At 44.3% G+C, this 10,571-nt stretch overlaps 2 protein-coding genes across 2 annotated transcripts; both read right to left on the reverse strand.

The window, feature by feature from the left end:
• Window positions 1-852: 852 nt before the first annotated feature.
• LOC144709307 (uncharacterized) lies at window positions 853-5,200 on the reverse strand. Its single transcript, XM_078582825.1, has 6 exons — window positions 3,899-5,200; window positions 2,666-2,810; window positions 2,354-2,572; window positions 1,673-1,871; window positions 1,319-1,517; window positions 853-1,225 (listed from the first exon to the last, which is right to left on the reverse strand). Exons 1-6 carry the CDS (start codon window positions 5,125-5,127, stop codon window positions 1,114-1,116), a joined length of 2,103 nt encoding a protein of 700 aa, XP_078438951.1. The 5' UTR covers window positions 5,128-5,200; the 3' UTR covers window positions 853-1,113.
• A 572-nt stretch (window positions 5,201-5,772) lies between these two features.
• Window positions 5,773-8,826, reverse strand: LOC144709084 (uncharacterized). The gene is made up of 6 exons (XM_078582488.1): window positions 8,654-8,826; window positions 8,207-8,573; window positions 7,464-7,898; window positions 7,173-7,331; window positions 6,298-6,543; window positions 5,773-5,928 (listed from the first exon to the last, which is right to left on the reverse strand). The coding sequence occupies exons 1-6, from the start codon at window positions 8,824-8,826 to the stop codon at window positions 5,773-5,775; spliced, it is 1,536 nt and encodes a 511-aa protein (XP_078438614.1).
• Between the last annotated feature and the right edge of the window lie 1,745 nt (window positions 8,827-10,571).

Below are 10,571 nucleotides of genomic sequence, written 5' to 3' on the forward strand. Positions count from 1 at the left end.
TTCAGTAAGAACCAAATATTTGAAGCCGATTTATAAGCACAAGCAGAATAGCAGATACGATATCAAACACTTTCTTAAGTTTGATAAATTCCCAGGTCTCCCATCAGAATTTAAGCGAGAAATTCTGACAGATAAGTGTCTAGACGAGGCTTAAAAGCAGAAGGGTTGGAACAGCGGCAAACTGGAGCATCAGAATCTAAGATAGTCTGCATCAAAGGTGACTATAAACATTAAATTCCTACTGTTTCCGAAGAAACCCTAACATACTGCATCTACTAGATATTTTCACACCAGTAAATCAGACCGTATTATTTTTTTTTTTGAAAATTAAATCAGACCGCATTATACAAATGAATGTAAAAGTTATTAAACTTCTATTTCCGTTCACACATCTCCCGATGACAAAACATACTTTATATCCAGCACTTCAAATGGCAACCGCAATTTTTCTTAACCGCTATTCACGGAACGTGAGAAGCCGATAAATAATCATCTGCTTCCGGAAGAAATCGAAAAATTTTAACTCTTTTTTTAGTATCAAACATAGGAATTATGAACAGTGATATTATAAGCATGAGTGGAAAATACACAAGAGATGATCAGTGCAACATGCAATTCTATAATATTTCTATTGACACATGCAAAGACGGCGGAGCCAATGAGTTGTATCATTTGTATCAAACAATGGTGATGTCATGCTAAAATAAAATTTGAATGAATCAAAAAGAACGGCTTTTTTTAAAACATTAAACGGCTTTATAATTTACATCCACTGTATGTACTCCATTGGTAAATAATTAAGTTATCTCTGTCAGTAAACTAGAGCTCTAGTTCCAATCTCGAACACAAAAATTTACAAAATAAATAGAATCTAAACAAGCCCCAAAATAAAGTTGAATTCGCAGGGCGACATTAGATTTTGGTGACTGTAAGACAACATCAAAGAATTATCAAAAAGGAAAAGAAGCTCCAAGGTCTTGAAACCAGCAGAGTATGGCGAAAAGAAAAAAAATTCTGTACAGTGATAGATAGTCTACGTACACATAGAAGCAGGATTGATTCCCCGGTGAACAGACCAGCTTTGGGACGGACAGACTTCGGTTAGGTTTCATATCATTCATCTGTGTCTGTTTTTTGTTTTTTCCATTTGTAAGCGGCTTCCAAAATCTTAAGCTTCGAAGCAACTTCTTCATCAGGGAAAATATAATCAATGTACTCCTCATACCTGCACATTTTGAAATACCAAAAAAACCACCACATAAGGAACCAATGACATAAAAAAACTGGGAAAATAAAGAAAAATCGGAGAGAATCATACCCAACATTAGTGCCATCTTCTGATGTGACCGGTCTCTTGCGTTTTACCTTTCTGGGTAACTTCTTCTTGACTATGCTGACATCTCCTACACTACCAAAGCTGTTTTCCACACTCAACCAGTCATCCAAAAGCATAGCTCGTTCCTCCTTCAACTCCGGCTCATTTGTTCGAAAGTACTCAAATGCTCTTTCAAACACACCTGGTGAAAAAGAAAAGAATGAGAAAATGTTTTGATGGCTGGCTATGGGAACACGCCATTGTTCTTTTGTCGACATCATTGAAAAAGGAAGTCCCCGATGAGAAAGCATAAAACGTGAATTTTCCGAAAGGGATTAGAGTTCCTTTTTGTGATACCTCGTGATCGTTGAAGCTTTGATTCTTCCGTGTTTGACAAAGAGACATCGCCGCTTTCAGTCTCCTCCGCAATAGCAGAAGCCTCGAACTTAGCATAACTAATCCAAACTTTCAAATGTTTTGTTCGTTGCAGGAGCCTTTCGTAAAGCTCTCTCACTCTCTCAATTTCTCCTTTCGATATCTCAAAATCTATGTATGCCTGAAAAGGAAGGGAAGGCAAGACATTTAAGGAAAGGCATTACACGAAACACTTTTCCTTCTAGGTATGACGAACCATCACTGTAAACTCTAAATAATAAAACATAAACCCGAAACCCTAAAACACCTCAAATCTAGACCCTTGATCCTGAGATCTAAACCCTAAACCCAAAGCCAATATCTTAAGCTCATAACTCTGATCCCAAAACCATAAACCTAAACCTTGTATCCTAGCCTCTACATCCGCAACTATAAACCTTTAAGCCTAAACCATAAACCATTAACCCTAAAGCCTAAATACATAAATCCTAAACCCAAACCAGAAATGCTAAATCCGAAACCCTAATACTGAATCTAGGCTCAACATAGAAATAAAACAGGAGATGAAATGAATATACCCCAAAGACTACATCACCATTGTCATTGCTAAGAACAGCAGTAATCTAATCGAAAAAATACCCAGAGGAAGAAGATAGGACACACCTTCCACAATAGCTCTGGCATATCTAGGGCATCTTGAGATATGGCAAGCTCAAATATAGCCCTAGCACGTTCTGTCTCGTTCAATGATGCCTCTAATTCTGCAAACTTGGTCCAGGCATAACAGTTGGTAGGAGACCATTCCAGATACTTCTCGTACAGAGTTCTGACGCGGTTGATGTTTCCTAATTGCAGTTCAATCTCTATATATTTTTTAAAGATCTGTAAGGAATGGCCATAATATTATATAGCAAGAATCAGTAACCAAGTTGTATAAGTTTTTAAAAAATGAAAGCGAAATTTTTTAATCAATACCTTGTCCTTTGGTGCCATACCAATCGCATTTCCCAGAATTTTCCTAGCCGCTTGGAGATTCTTCTGACGTATTTCAAATTGGGCGGCCATTAGCCATATCTTGGCAAAAGAAAACTTTTTGTGCGGAATTAACTTCAGGCACTCCCTACGACAGGCATGCATGTGAGAAGGGTGAACGAAATTTCATCCTTGTAAAAAAATACGTCTAAGCAACTTTTAGAGATGAGAAGATGATAGAATCCCTTGAGGGACCTATGAAATCAAGCGATTTCGGTTGGTATAAAGGTAGAACGGAGTAGGAGAATAGAGAGAGAGAGAGAGAGACGGGTATTTGAAATCTTTGTAGCATACTCTTATTACTATCCGATCAGGGGATGGTGGTAGATGAGATGGAAGGCGACAGATATGGGTTAAGTTGCTTACTCCTGTTCTTGATATTTTCCCATCGTTAAGTTTCTTTTACTCTGAGCTTCTCACCTTAAAAACTTCAGTAGTGGGACTCTATCAGAAGAACTTTAGAAGTGTGTTAATGTACTCTAATTGTGGAGCACAGACGGGTCTCCTCTCAAAGTTTTGTGACAAGATTCTGGTTGGGATCCTATACAAGCCCCATCCCTTTCTACCGGTATTTCGGTCTTCTATTTTATAACTGCCTATCTCCTTTCTCCCTTCCTTCCCAGGGAAGGGGCAGGGAATGCCACGGTGGACTTCGGCGCGACAAGAGGCAGGCGGAATGGACGTTGTCAATGAGGAAGACCAAAGGGGTGGACATAACCAAAAGGGAGGGCTGCCCAATTCAAAGACACTTGTCAAACGTCTAAAATGCCTTTGTGGGATAACATAACGAGACTACCCCTAGATATGATGAGGGTCGTATCACAAAGGTGCTGAACATGAGAGGAAAATCTAGCCATACGAAAGAAACAGAAAGTTTTTTGAAAGCACAATATCATCAAGAATACAGTACCCAAACGAAAAGAACGAATTCTTGTTCAGGCTGAAAAAAAAGAATACGAAACTCGCACCAGCATTCAAGATGGATTTTAAGCGACAAAACATAAATTCCTTCAAAAGAAAGTACTGAACTCACTTTCATCTACCCATTAAACCAGAAATACAGGAACAAAGATGAGACGATTTACTTTTCCAACTAGAACACAAAAAAAATCTCTTTTTTACTTTCATCAAGGCCCAGCATTCAAAAAGAAAAAAAAATACAATAAACGTACTAACCTGTACACTTCTTGCGTTCGATCGACATCTTCTGCCTCCAGTTCTTCGTACAACGCGTAGTTAATCCACAGGTAGATGTATCTCTGCCAGTATCTCTTCTCTTCTGCAGGGGGCACATTAGAAATCGCCCGTTCATACACCTCTCGAATCATATTCTTATTCCCAACACTTTCTTCCAATCTGATGTAATCAAACCAGTGGTCGTAATTGAGAGGATTCTTCCTCACTTCATCTTCGTACTGGAACCTCCTCTTCCCAACAATGGCGTCTTCAATCTCCTCTCGATCGCCATACTGCTTCTCAAAAGCCACATACTTTCTGTACAAATCCTCAGCCCGGCCTTTGGGAATGTGATCGAGGGCGTACTTGTAGATGCAGCGAGCCCTCTCCGTCTCCTTGCAGCGCTCTTCAAACTCCGCAAACGCAACGAACAGCTGCTCGGCCTCTTCGTCGTCGGCGAGGATCTCAACAGCACGCTCGTAGCACCCTCGTGATCTCGCAATTTCCCCGTTCTTCATCTCAAACTTGGCGAATTTGATCCAAACAGCGACTCTGGGGTGGCAGGCGACGAATCTTTCGTAAACAGCGCGAGCGCGGTCGATTTCCCCATATCGGAGCTCGAATTTGATGTAAGACAACCAGCCCTGCTGATCCGGCTGCCAATCCATCCATCTCTCGAAGATCTGGCGAGCACCCGCGACGTTTCCGAGCATCTCCTCCATGTGAATGTACTTGTACCAGAGCTGATCGACGCGGGGGAGGAGGGTGACAGCGCGATCCCAGATGTTCCGAGCATGATTGACGAACTTGTTCTTCATCTCCACTTCGGCGTACTTGAGCCAGAGGGTGTGGTTTCGGTAATCGACTTCGAGTGCGCGTTCCCAGATCGATCTTGCTCGTGGGAAATCCTTCTGAGACTCTTCCCACTGCGCGTATTTGACCCAAATGCTGGTGTTCCATCTCGCTCGTCGGATGAGGTCCTCGAATTCCTTGCGCTTGCGGAGGCGGTAGTCAGCGAGCTCGGTGTAATCGGTGATTTTCTGCTTGGGAGGGCGGATTTCTGCTTCTTGGCGCTCTCTAGCTTCGCGGAGGATTTGCTCCGCGGTGATCTGAATTGGGGCGGGAGACTTGTTCTTGACCCTGGTGGGTCGAGGGAGCTTGACCTCGGTGTCGCGCCGGGTGAGGAATCCCAGCGAAGGGTCCGCCTCCTTCGCGGAGGACTTCGCCATGGCCGTCGCTGGAGCTCGCTAGGGTTTTCCCCCGATCGGAACGAGGAAGAAGACGATGAAAACCCTCACAGAATGTCCTGATGTTGAATTTCTACCGATATTATCATATATATATATTTATATTAAGAGTTGTTCTTCTCATAAAGAAAAGTATTATTTTTAGTGTTATTTATGATTTTTCGTGCATAAATTATCGTATAAAGTTTGGGGGGGAAGATGGGTTTTTTTCAAACATATTTCTATCATATTTGTATAGAGTTTTCTATGTCCGGGTAAATTACTAAAAGTATGTTGAGACGAGAAGAAAAATTAGTATGAAAATTTGTATTCGTATTTACATATATTAGTGGGGCCAGCTTGCAATGCTCGCTTGGGATAGAGAGCGAAACGAGAGAAAGCAGCGCCGTCCTCATCCTAGGAGAGTATAAAAATAGTATCTTGAATTCTTTAAATCATAAATGTTAAAAATAAATCATCGCCAGATTTTGAAAACTTCAAAAATCAACAAAAAGGATAAACCTGTATAGAGAGAGAAGAGAGAGAAACCGGGGCCGTTTTCATCATGGGAGAGAAGAAAAAAATCCCATCTTCAGCCACTCAGACGAATGACGTAGAAGAAAACAAACGAAGGCTCTCTCATTTGGGTTACATGTCGGGGTAGCATAGACGACGGGTGATGGAACAGACCTCACCTGGTCCCTCTGCAACAATGTCGCCCATTCCTTCTTCGCCTCCAAGCTTCTTGCCACGGGCACAGGCAGCGAAACTCTGTAATTCAGATCCCACGGGGGAAATATCCGGCTGCCATGGTAACAAAAATAATTCAAAATAAATTAGACTATAATATTACGATCTATATCAGGTATAGTTTGTCTTGATTTGGAGAATGTTTATCACTTGTGGTCGAGGATTTTCCTTGGCCGCCGGCGGAGGAAGGTCGGGCGAGAGAGAATCTTGATACTTAAATATGAAGATGCATGCAGCGTCTTGGTGGCGACGCAGTTGCACTGCGCTGGACGACAAATGGGAGCGGACGAAGCAGAAGCTCTTTTTCTGAAGGAAGAACCTAACGGAGATGGCACCTTGGTAGGGAAAGATGAGATTTTAGAGAAAGAGAGAGGAGGAAGGGGAATCCATAAGGAGGAGTTGCTTGCCTTGTTGCCCATGAACCCCATGGTGCCGCATTGCGACGGCGGAGAAGCTCAGATGGGAAAGAACCTTCCGCAGGCTCCCTCTCAGCCACACGATCAGAAGGATTCCCACCATCTGCCGCCTCGCCACGAGGAAGAACTCCTCGGCCTGGCCCTCTTTCACAGGGTGGATCCTCTGCCTCGACGACGACAATGATGATGACAATGATGATGATGATGATGATCGGTTTAGTGCAGCATGGATGAGGGAACGGCTTCCTCGAAGCTGAAATTAAAGGGATATTAGTTTTGGAGGATTTTGATGATGAGAAGAGAGAGAGAAATTGAGGGTGTACCCAGACCATAGAAGCTCTTCTTCTACCTCCTCCTACGTGACATCTCCGACTAAAAAACCTCTATGTAAACAACGTTACTCACACTCGGTCGGTTCGCGCTGCCATCGCAGAACACGATTCATGCGGGACCGACCGACGTCCTTGAGAGAGCAACGTAGAGTTGGCCGTGAGTGAAAAGTGGGTTCGGTAGACATATCCCCACCGTGTCGAGAGTCTGACCTTGGGATTTGTTAATCGTCATCACGAAGGTGAGTCGAACTGGGAACTGAAGGCGCTTGAATCAAAACGGAAGCCTTGATTGAGACGGGTATAGCGCAATCCGTGGTAGGAGATGGACTTCATCGTAAAAATTTCCTTGACTGACAATTGTGGCTTGAAGCATTGTCAGGCAAAAGCCGTCCACTCGTAGCCTGGTCCCGTTGCATAGACCTTACAGTGTGTACAAGTTTTGGAGAAGGATCACGATGCATCCGATCTTGAGTTAGAGCTTGTGGAATGGCATTGTCACATATTCAATCGTGTTCAGGAACTCTGTTGGGTAGAGGGATTCATTGTTGACTTCGCCAGGAGGGGTTGCATCGAAGCTGAAGTACTCCATCACTTCACCTGGAAAGACGTCAAGCACCATGTTGTTGACCTTGACCACATCATCGTTCAGAGGCGTCAAAATCATCTTTTCTATCAACTGAGTTGCGCCATCTTCAAAGGTACCATAAACCTAGGCAATCAGATCAGGCAGAGAGGAGACGCACTGAATCTCAACTGGAAGATGGACATGAGGGCCAACGCGTCCTTCTCCGACGGCAAGTAAGAACTCACTACACGCTTGTTGGTCAAGCGAAATGCTCACGTTGGTTCGGAGGTGAAAAATAGAGCAATGGCGCCATACATCACTTCGATTAAGGGACGAACTGACGATCATTGAGCGTGAGCCTTTCGGTAAGACTGGAAGCATTTGTCTGAAGTAGCCTCCCATCATGGCGACCTTACTACCGAAAGGAACACTTTCTAAACTTGCATCAATGGTCTTCATCACATCTCGAATAGATCGATCGAGCGTCTTGTAAACGTGGCAGTGCATCATTGGAGCTTCGTCCACAATTATAATGCTTGTCGATTGAATTTGACAGCTGATCTTCGAGTCAAGTGAGATTTCACACATTGAGATGTGAGTGACGGGAATTGGAATCTTGAATGTCGAGTGCAACGTTTGTCCTCCTTCCAGAAGAAGCGTTGCAATACCACTTGTTGTAGTCGATATGGCGTTGCGACGAGAGGCCTTGATCTGCGTGAAAAATAGCTGAGTAGAGAAACGTCTTCCCAGATCCACCAGGCCCATCAACAAAGAAGACCTTGGCCTCCTTAGCACATTCTGTCGAGTCGATGACTTTGAATACTATGTCGTACATTTGTCGTTGTTCTACGTTCAGCATGCCTTGTAGGTGTTCTGTCGTGAAGATCACATGCAGGATGTTGTTTCCTTGGCTTGGCCCGCATTCTGTATCTGTCAGTTGGAGTTCAATGCCTTAGGGCATCGCTAGGAACGGTGCAAGTGAAGATTCATTGTGGTAGAGGATTGACTCGAGCGCTCACCACTTCTTGTCGTATCGCTTCAACCACTTGCGAAACGCCGTTTGCAAAACGGATGTCCTCCAACATGGAGTCAAGGTATTTCTCGAGAAGCACGTCTGGTTGGGAGATGTCACAGTAGAGTAGCATCATCTTGAAGAGCTCGTGAACTTGACGGGGAGAAGCAACGCATGCCGCCAATGCGAGATCCTTGTCGAACTCTTCGTTGGAGTGGAGTAGGCCACGTGCTTGAGCAGCTCTTTGATACATGTCGTAGAAAACACCATCAACAGTGGACAAATCTTCATAACATGTCACTCTTGGAACGTGATGAAGCATCAACCAGAGGTAGTATCCCATACTGTCGCGAGGCCACACGAAGTGCACCCTTCTGATACACACAATCATTGACGTCATGACTAACATCAAGTGGAATCATTCCACGTGTAATAAGATGGAAAGTCATAGTACAGCGTTCGCTTGGCTACTTCGTCTTCCAGATGCTCCCTGTTGTACCGCATCCACTCTATGAAGGCCGTGCGTGCCGACTTGTCCATGATGTCATTGACCGATTCGCCTTCATCATACACCACTGATTGCATATTCTCGTCGTGAACTTGGAGGACGTACACACTTGGATACATCTTCTACATGCTGAGTTCATAGATCCGCCAAAAAGACTCTAATGCAGATACATATCGGGCATCGAGATATAGTTGGGCTTCATCGTGTGACAAAATGTCGTGAGCTGCACCAGAAACGACACCTTCTCTTGGAGCATCCTTTGAAGATACTCTGGCTTGAATGTGGTCGTGGCCCTTGTAGACATACTTGTATAGGTACTTCATTGACTGGATGGAAAAGCAGATTTCCACATTGATGTGGCAGTTGAACACCTTGCACAAATACTTGTTGTACAGAATAACCCAGTGGTTGTAGATGAGATGGAACCCTTATGAATGATGCGGCCATTATTGCGGTAGTGGTAGAGAGGGTACCCATCATTGTTTACTTGTGTTGAGCTGATGAACTCCATGGGGAACTTCTTGGAGCACTTTTCGTCCTTCATACACGGGAATCATGGGTTTGCATAACCGCAAGGGCCATGAATCATATGTGTCACCACACAGTCAAACAACTCCTTGTCGTTGGGATCTGGTAACTTGGCACACACGATCTTGTCGATGTCTTCAGGAGTCTTTGGCTTGTACGGATCATCCAATATCTAGAGCATGTGTGCGTGTGAGACACCACTCTTCTGAAACTCCACAACGTACATACGAACTTTTACTTTACCAAATATTTTCTTGTCGATGATCAAATGGAGGAGCTCCTTTAGCTTCAAGTGAAAAATGTGACAAGAGAGGTCGAATCGATCTTGCGCCTTCTGGCTAGGTAGTAGAGCTTCCGTGATGTCGGGCCATTTTGGGTTACAAGTCATCGTGATGAATAAATCTGGCTTTTCCATCTTTCGTACAATGGCCATGGCATCCTGGTACAGCCCTTACATGTAGCGTAGGCCGGCAGTGAAGGAAGGGGGGGAAATGATCATCCTCCTTACGGGCACGGCAACATCGTCGGCGGCAACTTGATCAATCAACGTTGGCGTAAGCATCCACAACATATTCTTGAAACCGCCGGCCAGAAAGATGAAGCACTCTTGATGAGTATCGAACCATGAAGTGGTAGGCATAAAACTGGTTCATCGTCACCTTGATTCTTTCCTTTAGTTGCAGGCTCCACCCCGAGCTACCATACGCAAAGAGCAGCACGAAATGGAGCGGATCATAATTCCCGTCAAGCTGATTCACGAACTACACGCCCCCACCACGCTTCCGAAGAACAATGTTGCGCCTTCCATCTCCTTCTTTTCGTCTCCAAGCATAAGAACAATGACTTCAGAGCATGTGGATTGATCATAATAGTGGTCGGGGACAGAAGGCTCGCCGACTCGTAGCTCAAATTCTTGGGTGGATGCGGTGAGAAGCTCTTCTTTGTTGTTCGCTTGAAAGTGGAGAACAAAGGGATTGGCAACACTCAGATAATGGTGGATCTTTTCGAGGATGCTGCGATGCAGATCGGGGAAGATTGAGCTTCGTAGTTTGATGTGGTAGTCCATGTCTTAGATGTAGATTTGAGCAAAGCAGGGAGCTTGACCAACGAGGGGCAGCAGAGCATTTTAGATCTGATGATAGACGCCGCCTTGGATGCAGTAGGTGTACATGCCGGCATGGTTATCAGTGAGGGAACGGTCAAACTTTGCTCTACTGGACGTGAAAATGAAAGCTGAATTGTAGGCTCGAAGAAAACTACGGTAGTGCTTTGCCCTCTTCGTCGTCCCGTCAAGCAGAGCAAGATGCGGTGTCGACGGGCTGGGAAACACTGACAA

The sequence above is a fragment of the Wolffia australiana genome, chromosome 11 (assembly GCF_029677425.1).
Source record: "Wolffia australiana isolate 7733 chromosome 11, ASM2967742v1".
Classification (NCBI taxonomy): Eukaryota; Viridiplantae; Streptophyta; class Magnoliopsida; order Alismatales; family Araceae; genus Wolffia; species Wolffia australiana.

Bases quoted from the DNA above. Each gene is read 5' to 3' on its own strand.
- LOC144709307 (XM_078582825.1), bottom strand. From the start codon at position 5,127: ATGGCGAAGTCCTCCGCGAAGGAGGCGGACCCTTCGCTGGGATTCCTC. The intron at 2,811-3,898 runs GTTAGTACGTTT...TGCCTGTCGTAG, and splicing joins CGAACGCAAGAAGTGTACAG to GGAGTGCCTGAAGTTAATTC. The intron at 2,573-2,665 runs GTATTGATTAAA...CATTCCTTACAG, and splicing joins GTATGGCACCAAAGGACAAG to ATCTTTAAAAAATATATAGA.
- LOC144709084 (XM_078582488.1), bottom strand. From the start codon at position 8,826: ATGTATCCAAGTGTGTACGTCCTCCAAGTTCACGACGAGAATATGCAA. The intron at 8,574-8,653 runs GTACTATGACTT...TGTGTGTATCAG, and splicing joins GAAGTAGCCAAGCGAACGCT to AAGGGTGCACTTCGTGTGGC. The intron at 7,899-8,206 runs GTGAGCGCTCGA...TTTTTCACGCAG, and splicing joins AAGCGATACGACAAGAAGTG to ATCAAGGCCTCTCGTCGCAA.